Consider the following 26,111-nt stretch of genomic DNA (forward strand, 5'->3'; position numbering starts at 1 on the left):
CTATTTTATATACCAATTCAGTCCAGTCACTCAGTTGTGTCCGACTCTGCAATCCCATGGACTGCAGCACGTCAGGCCTCCCTGTCCATGAGCAACTCCCGGAGTTTACTCAAACTCATGTCCATTGAGTCGGTGATGCCATCCAACTATCTCATCCTCTGTCGTCCCCTTCTCCTGCCTTCAATCTTTCCCAGCATCAGGGTCTTTTCAAATAGTCAGTTCTCCGCATCAGGTGGCCAAAGTATTGCAACTTCACCTTCAGCATCAGTCCTTCCAGTGAATACCCAGGACTGACCTCTCCTTTAGGATGGACTGGTTGGTTCTCCTTGCAGTCCAAGAGACTCTCAAGAGCCTTCTCCAACACAGTTCAAAAGCATCTATTCTTCGGCGCTCAGCTTTCTTTGTGGTCCAACCCTCACATACACACATGACCACTAGAAAAACCATAGCTTTGACTAGATGGACCTTAGTTGGCAAAGTAATGTCTTTGCTTTTCAATATGCTGTCTAGGTTGGTCATAACTTTCCTTCCAAAGAGCAAGCATCTTTTAATTTCATGGCTGCAATCACCATCTGCAGTGATTTTGGAGCCCCCAAAATAACATCTGTCACTATTTCCCCATCTATTTGCCATGAAGTGATGGAACCGGATGTCATGATCTTAGTTTTCTGAATGTTGAGCTTAAAGCCAACTTTTTCACTCTCCTCATTCACTTTCATCAAGAGGCTCTTTAGTTCTTCTTCACTTTCTGCCATAAGGGTGGTGTCATCTGCATATCTGAGGTTATTGATATTTCTCTCGGCAATCTTGATTCCAGCTTGTGCTTCATCTAGCACATTTTATACATAGGAGCGTGTAAATGTCAATCCCAACCTCCCAATGTAAATTCCCACCCCTTGCCTGAAACCATAGGTTTGTCATCTACTTCTATGACTCTACTTTTTTTTTTTTAATTGCATGATAATTTACTATGATCTGAAATTTTTAAGTTAATAATAAAATCCAAAACAGGAAAAACATTTTTTACTCAGGAACATCCAATATTTAACACTTTGAATACTGCTTTCATTTTCATCCATTCTGCAGAACTAAATACATATCCTTACTGTGTTACCAGAGGCAAGTCAAACCTATTTTAAAATATATATATTACTTAAAAATATATATTTAGTAACTGCTTTCCTCTTTTCTTTTCCTGCTTTTCCTGACAATTTGAAAAGACCCTAATGCTGGGAAAGATTGAAGGCAGGAAGAAAAGGGGAAAACAGAGGATGAGATGGTTGGATGGCATCACCAACTCAATGGACATGAGTTTGAGTAAACTCTGGGAGTTGATGATGGACAGGGAGGCCTGGCAAGCTGCAGAAAGAGAAGCATAACAGTCCCACTACATACCATAGTACACTTTAAAGTCTAACTGATCTTGAAAACATACTAATGGTAATCTGAGATAACAAAGTCATCTAAAGAAGTAAACTGCCCTTGAAAGAAATACACTTCCAAGATGACAGTATTTAATTATTATTATAGTAACACTCCAAAAAGTGTTTGTTACAAAAAGAGATTTATATAATTTGAAATCCCCATCTACATTTAATCTCTGTATTCAAAATCTTAAACACAAAAAAAATTTCCACAAACTTTTGAAAGCAGTAGGAATATGTATTACTACTGGAAAACAAATCTCAAACATAAAATGTTACATATTTTGAAACAACAATACTGTTGCAAATCTTGACAACTCCTGATACCAAAAGCAAAGCAACAAAAGTGAAAAATAAGCAAATGGGACTACATCAAAGTGACTGAACAATAATAATACATATATATGCCAGTTAGCCAAAAAAAGAATACAGTAATGCCATTTGCAGCAATGTAGACAGATATAGAGAATATGTACTTAGTGAAATAAGCTGGAAAAAGACAAAACACTGTATAGTATCACTTACATGTGTAATTTTAAAAATATTATAAACAAATATGGGCTTCCCAGGTGGCTCAGAAGGCAAAGTGTCCACCTGCAGTGTGGGAGACTTGGGTTCAATCCCTGTGTGGGGAAGATCCCAGGAGAAAGAAATAGCAACCTACTCCAGTACTCTTCCACGGATGGAGGAGCCTGGTAGGCTATAGTCCGTGGGTCGCAGAGTCAGACACAACTAAGCGACTTCACTTTCACTTTTCATAAGCAAATATGTAGTAAAACAGAAGAAGACTCTTTTTTATAAGGAAACAAACCAGTGGTTACCAAAGGGGAGAGGGATAGGTAGGTTTGAGCACATCAGAGGGATGTTTTCAAGAGATAAGCAATGATATATTTGCAGCCATTATCTTACAATAATGTCTAATGGAGTATATATAATCTATCAAAATACTCTAACACTATGGTATACATCTAAAACTAATAAAAGCATCCTAACATTCTGTTTTCATACAAGCTGTCAGAAGTTTAAAATAGGGCAAAATTGGCACAGGAAGGAAAAATTGCATACCCCCCAATTTTTTTGCTAAAATTGGCATCCTTTGAAGATCTGTTACTCTTTACCTAAAGGAACTTGCCTGCTGGCTCACATGGTAAAAGAATCCACCTGCAATTCAGAAGACCCGGGTTATATCCTGGGGTCGGAAACATCCCCTGGAGACAAGAATGGCAACCCACTCCAGTATACTTGCCACAGACAGAGGAATCCATGGCATTGCAGAGTTGGACATGAATGAACAGCTAACATAATAAACAAAGAAAGTGCATATAAAACTAGTTCTGCTATACATGAGAAAGCAAAAACACTTTTTTTTAAATGATAAGGCAGTGAACATTATCTAACTTTGCCCTGCCCAAGTAAACGATAGTTCACATATTGCCAATTTTCTTTTGCTCGCCCATATATTTTCAGAAAACACATAAAATGCCGTATGATTACACTGTATTTAACTTATTTTCTGCTGTGAAACATGTAAGTATTTTTGATAGGTTAATGTAAACACTTTGAGTATATAAATAAAAGGCGTTAAAGTATAGAAGGTGTGACATAGTTACTTTACATTTTAAATCCACTGACCTCCTATAGCATACAGTTTGATAAACTATATTATAATCTTATAGAAAATTACTGATAAACCCAATCCCATTCTCTGAACCAAATGTGTTTAACCGTGGACTTATTCCTCAGCTACATTTATATCCGACCTGTGTTTGATCTAAATTCTTTACAGTCTACTTGCAATGTTCTTGGCTGAATTTCTGTATGCTCTCAGGATCACTCCTATATAAACCCATAAACTGCCAACACAGGCTGAGGAATTTAGTACTTTAAAACCTGAAAGAATTAAGGAATTAAATGAGTATGGAGCACAGTAAGGAATTTACTCAGCTGGTCTGCACTTCCACATACAAAAGAAAGCTATAGTGTTAAGAAACTTCTGAGAATCTCTTAAACCTTTAGAATATCCTGCCTTACAAGTATATCTTTGAATACATAGGGCCTTGAGTGATAAGATAGCTTATTCTAACAATACTATACATTATGGAGACCTAGTTGTCAGTTAAATGCATAAAACAGCTGGTTGAGTCACTAAAATTAAGGCCAGTCAGATGGCTCTATCTATACCAAAGTTCAATACTATACACATATATACACTGCATGGAAAAGAGCAAAACCCTGGAAGTGCTTGGTGAACTTCTCCGGCTGGCAATACTCCTTATATGAAACTAAACATCGTTTCAGGGAGAATAAAGTGCTATCCACATGATTGTAATGACTTATGACAGTGGACTTTGGCACTCCTAACTCTTTTTCGTCTTTTTCCTTTGAAATTTTCATTTTCATTTTCACTCTAATAAACCATAACTATCAACTATTTTATGAGTTGACCAACCTCTGCCAAACCACTAACCTTGAGGTTAGTAGTAAGGGAGACCTTCAATCACATTAGTTATTAGGTAGCCTTTAGTTCACATTTTCCTTGTTATTGAATTTAGCTTTATGTTAGATGCACATATGCACACCACCAATTAAGACAGTCTGGAATACATCTCTGTGGGGGTAAGAGCAAACATTCTAGAAAATCATAAATTCTCAAAATTACAAGCTTTTCTCCAGAAACCTGAATTCTTTCAAAGAGCAATGCTGACACGTAGGGAAATCTCATTCCCATTAAAACCTTGGAAAGCATAAAATGACAGCACAAACCCAGAAATTAAAAAAAAAAAAAAATTAAATAGTGACAAATATCTATTAAAATAAAAAACATTTAACAATTATGTACTGTTTTTTAAAATGATGTTCATATTTACCAAGTAGCAGTCCACACCCATTAAAAGATAAATACATCTATTAAATACTTTCGTGATGACACACGTCATGCTATTAAAAACAGGCAGATTTCTAATCAGACACATAAAATAATAGTAAATAATTCAATCCCAAGACAGCATCACTAAGCAACTCTTCATTGCTATAGTGGCTAGTCACATACTGGAACTGTTTTACATATACTCAGATGAAATAAAGATCATCAATATCGACTAATCAAAAACATCAGTGTTAACATATTATTAAAGTATACAAAAGACTAAAGCACTAAAAAGTTTTCCTGTAAATATTACCACTCTGTCTACTTTGTATGTTGAAATCCAACTATTTTTCCCCTTTAAGTTCATATGCTAAAATCACTCATTTTATAATAGCAGTACTATAAATTCTAACATTTCTCAACACTTTGTAACATTTACAACAAACACACACACATAAATACCAAGCAGTGCATATCTAGGAAAAGCCCCATCCACCTACCTTTAAACTAGATTCATAGTCTGTGTTCACTTTGAACATAAGCCCAAGTCGTAAATGAATCTCCTTTGCTCGACAAAAGCTGGGCTCAACATAAAGCACCTCCTGAAATGCTTTAATTGCCCTTGAAAAATACAAATGGAAGAAAGTATAAGATTAATACTAACTATATCTGCCTAGGGAGTACACAAAATACAATGATTATACAATTTTAAAAGAAATGCCGACTTTAAAACACTGTGAACGAATAGTACAATTATTAGAAAACTCCTCTAATTCCTCACATCATTTGGCAAAACTGTAAAATAGATTTATTAACTTTTCTGTGTAAATAGCTAATTAAAATTCTCTGAAACAACACAGAGAAGACAATACGAGAATGATATGAAGCTAAGAAGATTAATCTTCTTCTATACTGCTTCACAGAAGTATATATTAGAAGGCTTCAGTTCAGTTCAGTCACTCAGTTGTGTCTGACTCTTTGCGACCCCATGGACGGCAGCACGCCAAGCCTCCCTGTCCATCAGCAACTCCCGGAGTTTACTCAAATTCATGTCTGTTGAGTCAGTGATACCATCCAACCATCTCATTCTCTGCCATCCCCTTCTCCTCCCGCCTTCAATCTTTCACAGCATTAGGGTCGTTTCAAATGAGTCAGTTCTTCCCATCAGGTGGCCAAAGTGCTGGAGCTTCGGCTTCAGCATCAGTCCTTCCAAGGAATATTTGGGATTTATTTCCTTTAGGATGGACTGATTGGATCTCCTTGCTGTCCAAGGGACTCTCAAGAGTCTTCTCCAACACCTTAGTTCAAGACCATTAATTCTTCAGTATTCAGCTGTCTTTATGGTCCAACCCTCACATCCATACATGACTATTGGAAAACCGTAACTTTGACTAGACAGACCTTAGATGGCAAAGTAATGTCTCTGCTTTTTAATATGCTGTCTAGGTTGGTCATAACTTTTCTTCCAAGGAGCAAGTGTCTTAATTTCATGGCTGCAGTCACCATCTGCAGTGATTTTGGAGCCCCCAAATATAAAGTCCCTCACTATTTCCATTATTTCTCCATCTACTTGTCATGAAGTGATGGGACAGGATGCCATGATCTTAGTTTTCTGAATGTTAAGCTTTAAGCCAACTTTTTCACTCTCCTCTTTCACTTTCATCAAGAGGCTCTTTAGTTTTTCTTCACTTTCTGCCATAAGGGTGGTATCATCTGCATATCTGAGCTTACTGATATTTCTCCTGGCAATCTTGACTCCAGCTTGTGCTTCCTCCAGCCCAGCATTTCTCATGATGTACTCTGCATATAAATTAAATAAGCAGGGTGACAATATACATCCTTGACGTACTCCTTTTCCTATTTGGAACCAGTCTGTTGTTCCATGTCCAGTTCTAACTGTTGCTTCCTAACCTGCACACAGATTTCTCAAGAGGCAGGTCAGGTGCTCTGGTATTCCCATCTTGTTAAGAATTTTCCAGTTTGTTGTAATCCACACAGTCAAACGCTTTGACATAGTCAATAAAGCAAAAATAGATGTTTTTCTGGAACTCTCTTGCTTTTTCTATGATCCAGTGGATGTTGAAAATTGAATCTCTGGTTCCTCTGCCTTTTCTAAATCCAGCTTGAACATCTGTAAGTTCTCGGTTCACGTACTATTGAAGCCTGACTAGGAGAACTTTGAGCACTACTTTTTTATCGTGTGAGATGAGTGCAGCTGTGTAGCAGTTTGAACATTCTTTGGCATTGTCCGTCCCTGGGACTGGAATGAAATCTGACCTATCCCAGTCCTGTGGCCACTGCTGAATTTTCCAAATTTGCTGACATATTGAGTGTAGCACCTTCACAACATCATCTTTTAGGATCTGAAATAGCTCAACTAGTATTCCATCATCTCCACTAGCTTTGTTCGTAGTGATGCTTCCTAAGGCCCACTTGACTTCACATTCCAGGATGTCTGGCTCTAGGTGCAAGATAATACCATCATGATTATCTGAGTAGTGAAGATCTTTTTTGTACAATGCTTCTGGGTTTTCTTGCCACCTCTTCTTAATATCTTCTGCTTCTGTTGAAGCCCAGAAAGATAAAGTCAGCCACTGTTTCCATTATTTCTCAATCTATTTGCCACGAAGTGATGGGACCGGATACCATGATCTTAGTTTTCTGAATGTTGAGCTTTAAGCCAAACTTTTCACTCTCCTCTTTTACTTTCATCACGAGGCTCTTTAGTTCCTCTTCACTTTCTACCATAAGGATAGAAGCATTTCTGTCCTTTATTGTGCCCATCTTTGCATGAACTGTTTCCTTGGTATCTCTAATTTTCTTGAAGAGATTTCTAGTCTTTTCCAATTTATTGTTTTCCTCTGTTTCCTTGCACTGATCACTGCATAAGGCTTTCTTATCTCTCCTTGCTACTCTTTGGAACTCTGCATTCAAATGGGTATATCCTTCCTTTTCTACTTTGCCTTTCACTTCTCTTCTTTTCTCTGCTATATATATATATATTATATTATATAAAATATATAAATAAATATATATATATATAGTGTGTGTGTATATACGTGTGTGTGTGTGTGTGTGTGTGTGTATTTATATATATATAGTAAGTCCTCCTCAGACAACCATTCTGCCTTTTCACATTTCCGTTTCTTGGGGATGGTCTTGATCACTGCCTCCTGTACAATGTCACAAACCTCTGTCCATAGTTCTCCAGGTACTCTGTCTATCATATCTAATTCCTTGAATCTATTTCTTATTTCCACTGTATAATCAAAAGGGATGTGATTTAGGATTTGATTTGATTCAGAAGGCTTACTGTTACCTATCACACTTTACATTCTATTTGGAACCTATTTTAAATACAGTATGACTCAGAAAGGGACTAGTAATTGTTTTTGCAATATGGAATTACTACTGTACCAAATGATCTGTGGAAAAAATACTCTTGCCCTCACAGCAGTGGAGTGCTACCAGCATCGTTAAGTCAAGGATCCATGTTTATGGAACTGTTTCTAACTTCCATAATCAACTTTAATCTTCTTTTGTCTATCGCGCTCTATTTCTATTCTGCCTTGACTATTATGTCATTTTCAGTTCAGTTCAGTTCAGTTGCTCAGTCGTGTCTGACTCTTTGCGACCCCATGAATCGCAGCAGGCCAGGCCTCCCTGTCCATCACCAACTCCCCGAGTTTACCCAAACTTACGTCCATTGAGTCAGTGATGCATCCAGCCATCTCATCCTCTGTCACCCCCTTCTCCTCCTGCCCCCAATCCCTCCCAGCATCAGGGTCTTTTCCAATGAGTCAACTCTTCGCATGAGGTGGCCAAAGTATTGCAGCTTCAGCTTCAGCATCAGTCCTTCCAATGAATACCTAGGACTGATCTTTAGGGTGGACTGGTTGGATCTCCTTGAAGTCCAAGGGACTCTCAAGAGTCTTCCCCAACACCACAGTTCAAAAGCATCAATTCTTCAGTGCTCAGCCTTCTTCACAGTCCAACTCTCACATCCATACATGACCACTGGAAAAACCATAACCTTGACTAGATGCACCTTAGTTGGCAAAGTAATGTCTCTGCTTTTCAATATGCTGTCTAGGTTGGTCATAACTTTCCTTCCAAGGAGTAAGCATCTTCTAATTTCATGGCTGCAGTCACCATTCTCAGTGCTTTTGGAGCCCAGAAAAATAAAGTCAGCCACTGTTTCCTTTATTTCTCCATCTATTTGCCACAAAGTGATGGGACCGGATGCCATGATCTTAGTTTTCTGAATGTTGAGCTTTAAGCCAACTTTTTCACTCTCCTATTTCACTTTCATCAAGAGGCTCTTGTAGTTTTTCTTCACTTTCTACCATAAGGGTGGTGTCATCTGCATATCTGAGGTTATTGATATTTCTCCCAGCAATCTTGATTCCAGCTTGTGCTTCTTCCAGCTCAGTGTTTCTCATGATGTACTCTGCATGTAAGTCAAATAAGCAGGGTGACAATATACAGCCTTGCTGTACTCCTTTTCCTATTTGGAACCAGTCTGTTGGTCCATGTCCAGTTCTATTTGTTGTTGCTTCCTGACCTGCATACAGGTTTCTCAAGAGGCAGGTCAGGTGGTCTGATATTCCCATCTCTTTCAGAATTTTCCACAGTTTATTGTGATTCACACAGTCACAGACTTTGTCATATTAACAGGTCTTTATTATTAATGCAGAAAATCTAGATATGTTGGAAATGTTTTTATAAGTACTTGGAACATGTGAATTATTACTTCCTCAAAAACAGGAAAAAGACAGGAGAGACAAAGAGTCTATTTTGAAACTCAGTTATTCCATTCTCTCAAAACCCCTAAAGTTACTATTAGGATTGTAAATGGTTCCAAAGTCAGTCCTTTTCATATTATAAAAGAAAGTCTATAGCAGTCATATCACAATTTAGGATTAAGCAATATACCACATGCCTTTAGTAAGCTTTGTTACAGTCAAAATTCTACTTCTCAAATTCTGTGGTTATATATACATTTAGTGCAAAAACAAGTATTTCAAAAAGAAGATTTCCTCTGGGAAATACAAAGACATCATATAAAGATGAGTTGTTATAATCCATAATCATCTTTTACATTAACTTAACCCTGTCATATACTTATCAAGTAATGAGCATTTTGAATCTACATATTCATCGCTCATGATTTTACATACTTATCTTCACTCTACAGAGTTCATGAGTTACCATAAGTACATGAAAATTATTCACTGTAAGTCACACTTCTCTGTTTCAAAAATTTACAGTTCTTTGTTGTAAGTCTTATATTGGATTTCACCTACATTTGTTCGGACTAGCTAAAACAACTATATGTGTACAACTGCAAGGGATGATTTTAAAACATCCATTTTTCCATCTTCATAAGACAAAGTACAGTAAATTATTCTATTTGGTGTAACTTACTTCTAAACACATCTCACTAAAAACTGTTTAAGCCCTGCTGCTAGCTTCTATAACCATTTATCCTCTTCCCATTTGTAACTGACCATAAATAAGTTCATGAATCCAATGCCAGTAATAGTTTTGTTAAAAGAAAGGAAGAAAGGGAGGGAGGCAGAAAGGAAGCAAGAAAAGAGGGAGGAAAAAAAGAAAATCCTTTTTTGTTTGTTTGTTTAAGTACCGAATATGTTTTAAATTATTATAGTCTTGAACATGAAGCCTCCTTACAATACTAAATAAATGATTAAGAAAAACTAAATAAAAATGAACACATTTTATTTCCCGTGTCAACAAAATTTTAAAATTTAAATGATGTCTAAGATTTTTTCTACTTCTGAAGTTCAGATTTTTACGATGTGTGAAAAGGATTTTCAGGCAATTTACAGACCTTAAAACTGTCCCAATTCACAATCAATCTCAAATAGGATTCAAAATAAAAGATAAGTGAATTATGTTTAACATTCATCTTGAGATCTTTTTTAAGAGATATATTCTTAGGTAAGAAATATAGTTCATTTTAAAAAGTGTTGTAACATCTATAAATTATCCAGAAGTTTACACAGCAAACTTCAGAACATGAAAATATTAATTCACCAAAAAGCCAGGAAGTAAGATAAATATTATGCAGGCAAGTCATACAACTGAAAGCTGAATGTTTCTTCACCTTTGTGAAACCATAACAAATACTGGTCAATGTATATTTAACAACTCTGTAGTAAATATTCAGAATGACCTATAGGACATGATTGCAAACACTAGTTGTATACTCATTTATCTTTCTTTGAATTCTTATAGTACTTAAAAATTTAAAAAGGACAAAACCAAAAAAGTTTCCTATTGTTTGCAGTTTATAAAAGCTTACATATTACTATCACAGTTAATCCTCAACACTGAAGAGGTATCATTATTCCTACTGAGGAACATGGATAATTTATAATCAAGTCAGCAAATATGCTGACTGAAGGGAACGATGGTCAAACTTGATTTGAATCTACGAAGGAAACCATGCTACTAATGAGATGAGAGTTTACTAACACTAAAATATTTAATGTGGTCATTTATATGTGCTTACATACACACACAGAGGGAAAAGATCTGATGTAAGTCAACTTACCAGTGAAATGCATTGTAATAGAAGTAAACCAAACCAAGGCCATATAAAAATGCTGCATTCTGTTAAAAAAAAAAAATCATTTAAAAGCTTTTATGTTTACTGTTCATGTTATTAAGAAGAAATATAGAACATAAGATGCTCATTAGTTCTAAAAATTCTATCCTATATTATAAAATAATGAGAAGAAACAATGAATTCATGAACCAACACGTAATGCAGAAGCCAAAAAACTTGGAAGAAATATTTTGATTCTTTTTATTAAGCTCAGAGTGAAAACAATTTTTTTCAACTCCTAGAAACACCTGTGAAACCAGAAATTTGTTCCAAATAGTCATAGCAATCCACAGAATGAAGACAAAAATGAAGGAATCACATTTCCTGATTTAAAACTACACTACAATGCTGTACTAACAAACAACAGTATGGTAATAGGTGCTATAAAAATAAGAGCACAGATACTGAAAGAACAAAGTAAAGAATACAGAATTAAATCCACATATTATGGTCAACTAATTTTTCACAGGGGAGCAAAGAATACCTAGCTGCAAAGGGATAGGCTCTTTATCTCTTTAAAAATGATGTTAGGGAAAATGGATAAACCCATGCAAACTACTAAAATTGGACTCTTTTCTTATACTTGGAGAAGGGAACAGCAATACACTCTAGTATTCTTGCTGCGGAATTCCATGGACAGAGGACCCTGGTGAGCTGTGGTCCATGGCACTGCAGAGTTGGAAGCGGCTGAGAGGCTAACAAACACTACTCACAAAAGAGTAACTCAAAATGGATTAAGACTTAACACACAAAGGCTTATACTATAAACTTTCCTTGAAGAAAATACAGGGAAGAAGCTCCCTAACTTGGGTCCAATCAAATTCTTGTACACAGCACAGCAGCAAAATAAAAAATCAACAAATAGAACTAGATGAAACATAAAAACGTCTACCAAAAGAAACAATTAAAAACATAAAAAATTCTACAGATTGGAAGAAATTTTCCAAATGTTGAAACATTCAAGATTCATGGAAAGAGCTTAAAATATAAATATTACAAGAAACTGATGTTAACCCTTACAGATGACTTTGAGAAGTTTAAGGCTTCAGTTCAGGAAATAACTGCCAATGAAATGCAAACAGCAAGAGAAATAGAATCAGAAGTGGAGCCTGAAGAGGTACTGAATGATTCTAATTTATGAGAAAACTTCAACAGATGAGAGGTTGCTCTTTACAGATGAACAACGGAAACTCTTTCTTGAAATGGAATAAAGTCCTGATGAAAATGCTGTGAAGACTACTGAAATAATAAAAAAGGATTTAGAATATTACATAAACTTAGCTGTTAAAGCAGAAGCAGAGTCAGTCTAAGTAGCAAACTGACTACAATTTTGAAACTTCTAGTGTGGGTAAAACAATGCTATCAAATACCATTTGTACTACTGAAAAACTACTTTTGAAATTAGTCAGTCAATGTTGCAAACTTCACTGTGGAATTAAGAAACAGCCACACCAATCCTAATCTTCAGCAACCATCATACTGATCAGTTAGGAAACATCAACATCAAGAAAACACATTCCACCAACAAAAAGACTGTCAGTCACTGAAGGCGCTTATATCTTCTTTTAACTTTTACTTGACTTTTACTTTTTGCTATGTTGTAGAATTTACTTGTTTCTAAGAATATTGTTGACGTATACTTGATTTACAATATAAGCATTTTTAAATAAAGGTGTGTACTTTTTCTTAATTTATTTTTGACTGCACTAAGTCTCTTGCTACATGGGCTTTCTCCAGTTGTGGCCAGTCAGGGCTACTCCAGGTGTAGTAGGAGGGCTTCTATGGCTTCTTTTGATGCAGAACATGGGCTCTAGAGAGCAGGGGCCCAATAGTTTTGCACACAAGCTTAGCTGACCCTCCACATGTGGGATCTTCCTGGACCAGGGATCAAACGCATGTTCCCTGCATTGGTTCCCTGCAGACCTTTAATCACTGGACCTCCAGGGACATCCTTGTACATTTTTTTCCAAGACATGTTACTGCACACTCAGTAAAACTATAGTACAGTGTAAATATAACTTTTTTTAAGCACACACATAAAAAACTAGTATCACTCACTTTACTGCAATATTCGATAGACAGCAGTCATTTGGTTTTTATCCTCATCCATCAGGGGGCAGACATAAAGAAAACCAGAATCACAGAAAACTAACCAAGCTCATCACTTGGATAACAGCCTTGTATAACTCAACAAAACTGAGTCATGCCATGTAGGACCATCCATGATGTGCAAGTCACAGTGGAGATCTGACAAAACGTGCTCGACTGGAGAAGGGAATGGCAAACCACTTCAGCATTCTTGTCTTGTAAACTTCAGAATTAGTATGAAATGGCTAAAAGATATGACACTGAAAGATGAACTTTCCAGGTCAGTAGGTGCCCAATATACTCCTGGAGAAGAGTTGAAAAATAGCTTCAGAAGGAATGAAGAAGCTGAGCCAAAGCAAAAACAATGGCCAGTTGTGGATGTGCCTAATGGTGAAAGTAAAGTCCAATACTGTAAAGAACAACACTGCATAGGAACCTGGTATATTAGATCCATGAATCAAGGTAAATTGGAAATTGTCAAAACAGGAGATGGCAAGAGTGAACATCGACATTTTAGGAATCGGTGAACTAAAATGGACTGGAATGGGTGAATTTAATTCAGAAGGCCATTATGTCTACCACTGTGAGCAATCATTTACAAGAAATGGAGCAGCCTTCATAGTAAACAAGAGTCCAAAATGCAGCACTTGGGTGCAATCTCAAAGATGAAAGAATGCTCTCAGTTCATTTGTAAGACAAACCATCAATATCACAGTAATCTAAGTCTTTGCCCAACCACTGATGCCAAAGAAGCTGAAGTTGAACAGTCCTATAAAGACCTACAAAACCTTCTAGAACTAACACCAAAAAAGATGTCCTTATCATCACAGGGGACTGGATGCAGAAGCAGGAACTCAAGAGATACTTGGGGTAACAGGCAAGTTTGGACTGGGAATACAAAATGATGCAGGGAAAAAGCTAACAGAGTTTTGCCAAAAGAACACAGTCATAGCACACACCCTCTTTCAAGAACACAAGAGACAACTCTACACATGGACATCACCAGATGTTCAATACTGAAATCAGTTTGATTATATTCTTTGCAGCCAAAGATGGAGAAGTTCTATACAGTCAGAAAAAAAGGAAAACAAACCAGGAGCTGACTCTGGCTCATATCATGAACTCCTTATTGCAAAATTCAGACTTGAAAAAAAGTAGTGAAAACCACCAGGCCACTTAGGTATGACCTAAATCAAATCCCTTACAATTACACAGTGGAAGGGACAAATAGATTCAAAGGATTAGATAAGACAGATAGAGTACCTGAAGAACTATGGAGAGAGGGTCATAACACTGTACAGGAAGCAATGATCAAAACCATCCCCAAGAAAAAGAAATGCAAAAAGACAAAACAGTTGTCTGAAGAGCCCTTACAAGTAGCTGAGAATAGAAGAGAAAAGGGCAGATATATCTATCAAATGCAGAGTTCCAAAGAACAGCAAGGAGAGATAAAATGTGTTCCTCAGTGGTCAATGCGAAGAGATAGAGGAAAACAACAGAATGGGAAAAACTAGAGATCTCTTCAAGAAAATTGGAGATACCAAGGGAACATTTCAGGCAAAGATGGGCTCAACAAAGGACAGAAAGAATATGGACCAAACAGAAGAAGAAGATAATAAGACAAGGTGGCAGGAATACCATAATGGTGTGATCACTCACCTGGAGTCAGACATCTTGGAATGTGAAGTCAAGCGGGCTTTAGGAAGCATCACTATGAACAAAGCTAGCAGAGATGATGGAATTCCAGTTGAGCTATTTCAAATTCTAAAGGGTGATGCTCTGGAAGTGCTACACTCAATATGCCAGCAAATCTGATAAACTTAGCAGTGGCCACAGGACTGGAAAAGGTCAGTTTTCATTCCAATCCCAAAGAAAGGCAATGCCAAAGAATGTTCAAACTACCACAATATTGCACTCATTTCACATGCTAGCAAAGGAATGCTCAAAATTCTCCAAGCTAGGCGTCTACAATCTGTGAACTGAAAACTTCCAGATGTTCAAGCTGGACTTAGAAAAGGCAGAAGAACCAGAGATCCAAATGCCAACAATGGGTGGGATCACAGGGGTAAAAAAGAGAATTCCAGAAAAACACCGACTTCTGCTTTAACTAACTACACTGAAGCCTTTGACTATGTGGATCACAACAAACTGTGGAAAATTTTTAAAGAGATGGGAATACCAGACCACCTTACCAGTCTCTTGAGAAACCTGTATGCAGGTTAAGAAGCCAGAGTTAGAACCAGACATGGAACAACGGACTGGTTCCAAATTGGGAAAGGAGTCTGTCAAGGGTATAAATTGTCACCCTGCTTATTCAACTTATATGTAGAGTACATCATGAGAAATTCCCAGCTGGATGAAGCACAAGCTGGAATCAAGACTGTGAAGAAAAACATCAATAACCTCAGATATGCAGATGACACCACCCTTATGGCAGAAAGCGACGAAGAACTAAAGAGTCTCTTGATGAAAGTGAGAGAGGAGAGTGAAAAAGTTGGCTTCAAGCTCAACATTCAGAAAACTAAGATCATGGCATCCAGTCCCATCACTTCATGGCAAATAAACGGGAAACAAGGGAAACAGTGACAGACTACCTTTGGGCACCAAAATCACTGCAGATGGTAACTGCAGCCATGAAATTAAAAGACACTTGCTCCTTGGAAGAAAAACAATGACAGACCTAGACAGCATATTAAAAAGGAAAGACATTACTTCACTGACAAACCTAGTCAAAGCTACGGTTTTTCCCATAGTCTTATATGTATGTGAGAGTTGGACCATAAAGAAGGCTGAAATCCAAAGAACTAATGCTTTTGGACTATGATGCTGATGAACTCTTCAAAGTCCCATGGACTGCAAGCAATCAAACCAGTCAATCCTAAAAGAAATCAGTGCTGAAAGCATCACCCTCAATGGTGAAAAATTGAAAGCATTTCCCCTGAAATCAGGAACAAGACAAGGGTGCCCACTCTCACCACTACTATTCAACATAGTTTTGGAAGTTTTGGCCAAAGCAATCAGAGCAGAAAAAGAAGTAAAAGGAATCCAGATAGGAAAAGAAGAAGTGAAACTCTCGCTGTTTGCAGATGACATGATCCTCTACATAGAAAACCCTAAAGACTCTACCAGAAAATTATTAGAGCTAATCAATGAATATAGTAAAGTTGCAGAATATAAAATTAACACACAGAAATCCCTTGCATTCCTATACACTAACAATGAAAAAACAGAAAGAGAAATTAAAGAAACAATACCATTCACCATTGCAACAAAAAGAATAAAATACTTAGGAGTACATCTACCTAAAGAAACAAAAGACCTATACATAGAAAACTATAAAACACTGACAAAAGAAATCAAAGAGGACACAAACAGTTGGAGAAACATACCGTGTTCATGGATTGGAAGAATCAATATTGTCAAAATGGCTATTCTACCCAAAGCAATCTATAGATTCAATGCAATCCCTATCAAGCTACCAACGGTATTTTTCACAGAACTAGAACAAATAATTTCACAATTTGTATGGAAATACAAAAAACCTCGAATAGCCAAAGTAATCTTGAGAAAGAAGAATGGAACTGGAGGAATTAACCTGCCTGACTTCAGACTCTACTACAAAGCCACAGTCATCAAGACCGTATGGTACTGGCACAAAGACAGAAATATAGATCAATGGAACAGAATAGAAAGCCCAGAGATAAATCCATGAACCTATGGACACCTTATCTTTGACAAAGGAGGCAAGGATAAACAATGGAAAAAAGACAACCTCTTTAACAAGTGGTGCTGGGACAACTGGTCAACCACTTGTGAAAGAATGAAACTAGAACACTTTCTAACACCTTACACAAAAATAAACTCAAAATGGATTAAAGATCTAAATGTAAGACCAGAAACTATAAAACTCCTAGAGGAGAACATAGGCAAAACACTCTCCGACATGAATCACAGCAGGATCCTCTATGACCCACCTCCCAGAATATTGGAAATAAAAGCAAAAAGAAACAAATGGGACCTAATGAAACTTAAAAGCTTTTGCACAACAAAGGAAACGATAAGTAAGGTGAAAAGACAGCCCTCAGACTGGGAGAAAATAATAGCAAATGAAGCAACAGACACAGGATTAATCTCAAAAATATACAAGCAACTCCTGCAGCTCAATTCCAGAAAAATAAATGACCCAATCAAAAAATGGGCCAAACAACTAAACAGACATTTCTCCAAAGAAGACATACAGATGGCTAACAAACACATGAAAAGATGCTCAACATCACTCATTATCAGAGAAATGCAAATCAAAACCACAATGAGGTACCATTACACACCAGTCAGGATGGCTGCTATCCAAAAGTCTGCAAGCAATAAATGCTGGAGAGGGTATGGAGAAAAGGGAACCCTCTTACACTGTTGGTGGGAATGCAAACTAGTACAGCCGCTATGGAGAACAGTGTGGAGATTTCTTAAAAAACTGGAAATAGAACTGCCATATGACCCAGCAATACCACTTCTGGGCATACACACTGAGGAAACCAGATCTGAAAGAGACACATGCACCCCAATGTTCATCGCAGCACTGTTTATAATAGCCAGGACATGGAAGCAACCTAGATGCCCATCAGCAGACGCATGGATAAGGAAGCTGTGGTACATATACACCATGGAATATTACTCAGCCATTGAAAAGAATTCATTTGAATCAGTTCTAATGAGATGGATGAAACTGGAGCCCATTATACAGAGTGAAGTAAGCCAGAAAGATAAATACCATTACAGCATACTAACACATATATATGGAATTTAGAAAGATGGTAATGATAACCCTATATGCAAAACAGAAAAAGAGACACAGATGTACAGAACAGACTTTTGGACTCTGTGGGAGAAGGCGACGGTGGGATGTTTCGAGAGAACAGCATGTGTATTATCTATAGGGAAACAGATCACCAGCCCAGGTGGGATGCATGAGACAAGTGCTCGGGCCTGGTGCACTGGGAAGACCCAGAGGAATCGGGTGGAGAGGGAGGTGGGAGGGGGGATCAGGATGGAGAACACATGTAACTCCATGGCTGATTCATGTCAATGTATGACAAAACCCACTGCAATGCTGTGAAGTAATTAGCCTCCAACTAATAAAAATAAATGAAAAAAAAAATAAAATTAAATTAGATTAAATTAAAAAAAAAAAGAAATCAGTGCTGAATATTCATTGGAAGGACTGATGCTAAAACTGAAGTTCCAATACTTTGAGCACTCGATACAAAGGGGCAACTCATTAGAAAAGACCCTAAGGCTAGGAAAGTTGAGGGCAAGAGAAGGGGACAAGAGAGGAGATGGTTGGATGCATCACCGACTCAATGGACATGAGTTTTAGCAAGCTCTGGAAGATGGTGAACACAGGGAAGTCTGATGTACTGCAGTCCTAGGGGTCACAAGGAGTCGGTACGTCTGATCAACTGAACAACAACAAAAGTGGTCTTGCTGAACCTCCAGTATCTCTGCAATATGCCTATTCTGTGTTATAGTGTCTATTACAAACCCTAATTACACTTTCATATGATTTACTATCAACCAGTGGACAATATGTTTATGTAAAATTGGTCAACATTACAATGTGGCTGGGATTTCCCTAGCGGTCCAATGGTTGGCACTCTGCAATTTTATTGATGATGTCCTAGATTCAATTTCTGACGAAGGAGAACTAAGATCCTGCAAGTTCACATTGTGCAGCCAAAAAAAAAAAAAAAAAAAGTGGCTCAATGTCATCAAGGTAGGAAACTGCAATCCTACTGTTGCGGTCAAACATATATAAATCTACATGGGTTAATTTCCAGAGTGAAATCCAAAAACTGACTTCTAGGCACCGGGCAACTGAAAAAATAGCCATATTAAAATAGGTAGGAAAGGATAAGCTATACTCTCACCATAAGCGACTGTCTTCATCAAGCTCCTCTCTTAAAATCCTGAGATAAGCTTCCAACTCCTAGCTTCTCCCTGGGAAGCAAAAGCAAAGTGTTCGACCATATATCTTATGCCCTAGTTTTTAAGACTGACACCCAAAGGCTCACTTAGCTCTGAAAGCCAAGAAAATCTGACGACTACATATCCGTTAGCAGCTCTGCAAACAAGGAACCACCACTATACGTGTATATAAGTACAAACTGAAGCAACTCTCAAGGTAAAATAAAGTATTAAATTAAGATGGCTGAGTAGAAGCACACGCGCCCATTCTTTCTTAGAATAACATTAGAATCACAACTATAGACTGAACAGCCATCAACAACAATAACAACTGATAACAATAACAACAATAACACTGGAACTCACAAAAAAAATAGCCTAAATATAGGGACTTCCTAGGTAATACTGTGGTTAGGAGTTGGCACTCCCACTAAAAAGGGCAAGGATCAATCACTGGTTGGGGAGGTAGAATTCCAAATGCTGCCTTCTGTGGCCAAAAGTAAATAAATAATAAACTTAGCTGGTTACTCTCCAAAATTTTTACAGAAATTCTCCCACTGGAATAAAGTTTGGAGATCCATGTCAGGCTTTCCAGTCTGGTGGTCCAGGAATGGGAAGAGGATTCCTCAGAGAATTTGAATTTGAAAATCAGTGGGATTTGATCACCATATAGTCCAGCTGTTTTTAAACACGGCGGCTAATATATGATGATTACTTTGATCTAGTCTGTTTCACTGTTTCTGTTTCGTATTCAGTGCTCCCATTTCATTGAGTTTGTGTTTTCCAATTCCTCCACCTCTTTATGTTTTATCTCAAATCTTTATCAAACACAGCTGAAAAGCTTTTGTATCCACATATATAGTGTGTATTATATATATATTTTAGAAATCTTTTTAGAAATGAATTTTTGCCTAAAAAAAAACTAGGACATTTTGACTCCACTTGTTTGACTTAATATGAACAGAATACTAAATTTCTCATTAAAAAAAAAAAAAAAACAGATATGCAACAAATAGTGAAACTTTAATGTATAGAACAGGGAACTTAATCATATCTTGTAATAACCTATAAAGGAAAATAATCTCAAAAATAATATATATGTATATGTATAACTGAATCACCTTCCTGTGCACCTGAAAGATTGTTATGCCAACAATGCTTCAATTATATATACACAGAGAGAGAGTGAGAGAGAGAGAAAAGAAGGAAAAGTGGGATTTGACTGTAGGACTTCCACAAGACTAGAAGAAACAGTGACTCTTGGAGGACAAGTACAAATTGCCTGGACCCAGGCAGAACCCAGGATAAAAGAGCAGTGACCATGTAAGAAACTGGGCCACACCCATCTGCTAGTATTGGAGGGTCTCCTACAGAGGCAGAGGGCAGCTATGTCTCACTAGAGAATAAAGACACTTGGCAGCAGCAGCTCTGCAAAGCACTCATTTCATGAGTCCTCCTAAAGGCCTCCATTACCCCACCAAATAACCTGTAGGATCCAACGATGGATCACTTCAAGCCAAATAACCAAGGAGGAGGGGACAGAGTCCCAGCCCCACCTATCAGTAGGTAAGTGGATTAAAGTTACACCCAGCACAGCATTGATCACCAGAGTGAATTTAGAGTAATAACAGGATCTCAGAAAAAGCCTTGCGGCAAGGGTTGAGAAGATGTAAGAAATGTTTAAAGAAATGAAAAAAACAGTAGCAGGAGTCAGAAGCAGAATAATTTAGGTAGAATACAAAAGTGATCTGGAAGACAATAGTTGAAATTGCTGCCATGAACAGAATAAAGAAAAAAGAATGGAAATAAATAACAATATTCTAAGAAACATGTAAGACAACATAGGAAGCACCAACATTCACATGATATGCGTTCCAGAACAAGAAGAAAAAGGAAACAGTGACCCAAGTCCAGGAAGTGCAGAGTCCCAGGCAGGATAAACCTAAGGATAAACACACCAAGACAAATAGTAATCAAATTACCCATGCTTAAAGACAAAGGAAAAAATATTAAAATTAACAAGGGAAAAACAACAAATAACATACAAGGGAACTCCCACAGGTTATCGGTTGACTTCTCAGCCCAAAAGGGAACGGCACAATATATTTAAAGTGATGAAAATGAAGAACCTACAACCAAGGATATTTTACCAAGCAAGACTTTCATCCAGATTTGATGGAAAAAATAAAAGTTTCACAGACAAACTACAGTACTACCAGACTAGCCTTAAAACCAATGTTAAAAAAAACTGTAGGTCAAAGAGACCAGCAACTTACAGTAACTATATACATATGTGTATCACTTTACCAAAACCTTACAGAAACAGCAAACCCCAAAACTACCATATTTACACAGACACACACACAGAAAAAGCAACATAAACACAAAAATAAAAATGGTTATCAAAAGGTAAGAGAACAAAAGAGGAAGGCAAGAAAAAGACCAACAGAAACAAAAAAGTAACAAAATGGTAATAGAAACATCCAATGTCAATAATTCTCTTAAATGTCATGTATTAAATCCTCCAGCCAAAACACAAACACTACCTGAATGGCTGCAGAAACAAAATCTCTATATATTCTGCCTTAAAGAAATCCACTACAGACTTAAGGACACATCAGACTGAAAATGAGATGGTGGGAGAAAATAGTCTATGCAAATGAAATTAAAAGAAAGCAGGAGCAGCAAAACTCATATCAGAGAAAAAAGAATTTAAAGAGTGTTACAGGAGACAAAAAAGGACATTACATAATTATCAAGGGATCTTCTCAATCCAAGAAGATAGAACCACTGTAAATATATATGCACTGTAAATAATATATAATAAAATACAAATATAGAAGCACCTCAATATACAAGCTAAATATTAAAAGACAAAAAGGAAAAAAACAACATGAGGAGTTTAACATCCACTTTTATCAATCAACAGATCACTGAGACAGAAAATAAATAAGGAAATACAATCCTGAAAAGACCCATTAGATAGACGGACATGATTATCATTTATACAGCATTCCATTCAAAATCCAACAGTATTTTCAAGTGCACATGGCACATTCTCCAGGATTGACCACATACTGGGACACAAAGCAATCTTTGATAAATTTAAGAAAAGCCAATTCCTATCAAACATCTTGTTCAACCACAACTCTTTAACATTAGAAACAAACTACATGAAAAAAAAATCTTAACAACAACAAAACACAACACATGTAGGCTACACCATATGATACTAAATAACAAATGGATTACTAAAAAATTTAAAAATTACTGAGGATAACTGAAAATGAAAGCACAAAAATCCAGGACTTCCCTTTAGATTAAAATGAAAATGAAATCAGAACATTCTTTAACACCATTCACAAAAACAACTCAAAACAGATTAAAGACCTAAATGTGAAACTGGATACTACAAAATTCTTATAGAAAAATACAGGCATAATGCTCTCTGTCAAAAATCACAGCAAACCCTTTTCAATCTGTCTCCCAGAGTAATGGAATTTAAAACAAAAACAAGCAAATGGAATAAAATTAAGTGCTTTTGTACAGGAAAAAACAAAATGAAAACATAACACACAGAACAGGAGAAAATATTTGTAAACACTTGTGACTAACAAGGGACTGACCTCCAAAATTTAAAAACATCTCATGTCTTAATATCATCAAAACAAACAACCCAATCAAAAAATGGGAAGATCTAAATAGACATTCTCCAAAGAAGATACACAGAAGACTAAGAAAAACATGAAAACCCAATTAGTTACATCACTAACTACATTGTTGTTGTCATTCGGTTGCTAAGTTATGTCCAACTCTTTATGACCCCATAAATCGAACAATGCCAGGCTTCACTGTCTTTCACTATTTCCCAGAGTTTGCTCAACCTCAGGTCCATTGAGGCAGTGATGCCACTCAACCATCTCACCCTCTGTTGCCTCATTTTCCTCCGAAGGCCCACTTCGCTTTCTAAGGCCCAAGTGACTTCACATTGCAGGATGTCTGGCTCTAGATAAGTGACTACAACATCATGGTTATCCAGATCATTAAGACCTTTTTGTACACTTCTGCCTATTCTTGCCACATATTCTTAATTTCCTTTGCTTCTGTTAGGTTCTTGCCATTTCTGTCATTAGAAAAATGCAAATAAATCAAAAGTACAAGGAGATACCACTTCACATTAGTCAAATGGAGAGCAATCAAAAATAACAAATGCTGAAGAGTATGTGGAAAAAATGGAATCCTTCTACCCTACTGGTGGGAATGTTAATTGGTAAAGCCACTATGGGGAGCAGTATGGCAGTTCCTTAAAAAACTAAAAATAGAGCCACCATATGACCCTGCAATCCCACTCCTGGGAGTTTATCCTGAGAAAAACATGATCCAAAGGATACATGCACCCTATTGTTGCACTGTTCACAATACTCAAAAAATGAAAACAACCTAAATGTCCACCAACAGAGGAATGTATAAAGGAGATGTGGCATAAATATCAGCCATAAGAAAGAATGAACTAATGCCATTTGCAGCAACATAGATGGACCTAGAGAGTGTCACATTAGTCAAATGGACAGTGAGTGAAGAAGTCAAACAGAACACTCAGAGAGAAAAAGGAACACCATATAATATGAGAATTCGGGGGGCAGGAGGGGAATGATACACATGAACTTATTTACAAGACACAAACAGTCTCACCGACAGAGAATGAACTTATGGTTATCATGAGGGAGGGCTGGGGAGTTTGGAATTGACATGGACACACTGCTGCATTTAAAACGGACAGGATTTAAGCCTGAGCACCACTTGCGACTAAGTCCACATGCTAGTTAGAGATATAAACAATATAAGAATGATTCCACATACCCCAACTAAGAGCCAAGGCAGCCCACTTAATTAATAAATTAAAAATAAATGAATCAATAAAACTAGTTACTTTTTTTAGTTGGTAAGGAAAAAATAAAAGGAATAACCAACAAGGTCCTACTGTACAGAACACGGAACACCACTCAATATTTAATAATAACCTAAATGGGAAAAAATCTGAAAAAGAATGGATAAAGGTATATCATTTTGTTTTACATCTAAAACCATAACAACACTGTTAATCAACTATATTCAATATGAAGTTAAACGTTTAAAAAAAAAGATCAAGCAGCATATTTCTTAAGGAAAAAGAGAACATTGCCAAGGTTATTTGTTAACTTCTCAAAGAAAAGGAAAAACAGTCATGCATTTGTGAATAGATATACTGGATGCGGCAGTATTCAAACTGTAATTTGTAAACATAGTTACAGTTTTTGCATTTATGACTGCAGGGCTAACAACAGTTTTACAAGCTTATTTATTAAAAAAAAAAAAAAAAAAAAGTCCATGGCAGAAACAAGTATAGCCAATTAAAGTTAAAATTTATTATCAGGTCCATAAAAAAACCTCGGCCAAACTCCATAATCAACAAGTCTTGAACTTCAATTCTTTAAAATACATAAAATGGTGGCAAGTGAATCTTATAAAATGTCTGCTGAAATGTAGTTACTGAAGGAAAGTTACAAGGCTCAAAATAGCCTGGAGTTAAAACTCCCCTGTAGGTCCTCCTCACCATTTTATGCAAAACAAAGAACTCTCTCACCCAAAGAAAAAAAATGGACTTTAAGGTTGATTATGCCCAGCTCCCAGCTAGTCCAGCCTCTGGTCTATCTCCAAAATTCCTTGCCCCAGCTGTTTAAGAGATAACTACTCCGAACAACCTTGGAGAAAAGCAGGCCCCTTTAAAAGACAGAAACTTTCCACATACATGCCTATATATACTTACTCTTTTCTTGGATAAGTGTAGCAGCTCGCTAATCTGATTGCTGTGCCTTCTCGCCTCATTAAAGGTGATCTGTTCCTGTAAAGTGCTGGTCTTGATCTTTTTCTGAACCTCACCTTCTCTAACTCCCTTACCTTACAGTTACAATGAAAATAAAGACTTCTTGTAAAAGACTAAAATGATATGTATTGGAATAAGATTTGCACACTTCATTTGCAAGGGTAACATAATGTTATAATTAAAGGATCTCCAGAAAAACAGAACCTCATACAGTATGTGTGAGGTCTAAGCAGAACTCCAGGGGTAGGGGGTGGAGGTTGTTGTTCACTCACTCAGGCATGATTCTTTGCAACCCAATGGTCTGCAGCAACACAGGCTTCCCTGTCCTATCTCCTCAGATTTGTGTCCATTGAGTCAGTGATGCCATCCAACTATCTCATCCTGTACCACCCCCTTCTCTTTTTACCTTCAGTCTTTCCCAGTAGGGTTAGGGTGAGGGATTGTAAACTAACTGATCAGTGAGCACTTCAACTGGTCATATTTCTTTACCTAGTGATACAAACCATTCCTTAAGGATCTGGGTCATTACTAGTACACTTTTGTCTGGATCAGGTTGTTTCAGTTTTCCAGTGTTCTACAATTATAAGGCACAGCTGTACTAAGAGATGTCCTCAAGAATTTCCTGTATGGACATTATGCAATGATCTACTTTGTGGTCATTATGAAACAGTATTTCAACTTCCCCTTCCTACTTGTCACAATGAATCAGCAAAGCCAAATGAGAAACTCCTTTGTCTGCTGATTCACTGTGACGTATGTAACATGTCCAAATTACAAACAAGCACTCTTAACTTTCAGTTTAATGTAATCACTGGTGGCATGTCTATGAGTGAAAGCAAGCTGTCTTCTGAAACTAACACCTCATCTCTTTCCAAGGAAAGCATAAAGTCATGGGGAAAGGAAGCTAAAACTGATAGCAGGTCACTCAGAGTAATAGTAAATGGTGCTGAGGAGATATCATCATGATGTCAACGCGGGTTCTTCTCAACTTCAATCCCAATTAGCAAATAACCCAGACAAGACAACCCTGTAAAAATCCCAGAATATGGGGCTAAGACTGAAGAGCATTCTTGGAACTGAAATATAAGAGAATGCCTAAGGAGGGTGAGAGGGACACGTTTATTCAGACTACTGTCTGTATCCCAAGAGAGGACTTCAACATGCCAAGAAGGATCTACTAGATCTACAGTTTCTACAGTAGGCAAAGGAGAGTCCAAGATGGATATTCAGCTTCCCCAGCCTTGTTAGTGACACTTAGAGCAACCCAGTGAAGTTTTA

At 37.1% G+C, this 26,111-nt stretch overlaps 1 protein-coding gene across 10 annotated transcripts in view; it reads right to left on the reverse strand.

The window, feature by feature from the left end:
* LOC133052239 (lysine-specific demethylase 6A-like) overlaps positions 1-26,111 on the reverse strand; it is a 169,166-nt gene that overhangs the window by 84,742 nt on the left and 58,313 nt on the right. For 9 of the 10 annotated variants that reach the window (XM_061137019.1, XM_061137018.1, XM_061137024.1 and 6 more), the window contains 2 exons: positions 10,868-10,926; positions 4,791-4,911 (listed from right to left, as the gene is read on the reverse strand). In XM_061137019.1, the coding sequence (XP_060993002.1) occupies positions 4,791-4,911; positions 10,868-10,926 (180 nt within the window). Of the gene's footprint in view, positions 1-4,790; positions 4,912-10,867; positions 10,927-18,933; positions 19,077-26,111 lie in introns of those variants that run through there. The other variant, XM_061137022.1, reaches the window with a different exon arrangement.

This window comes from Dama dama, chromosome X (assembly GCF_033118175.1).
Source record: "Dama dama isolate Ldn47 chromosome X, ASM3311817v1, whole genome shotgun sequence".
Taxonomy (NCBI): Eukaryota; Metazoa; Chordata; class Mammalia; order Artiodactyla; family Cervidae; genus Dama; species Dama dama.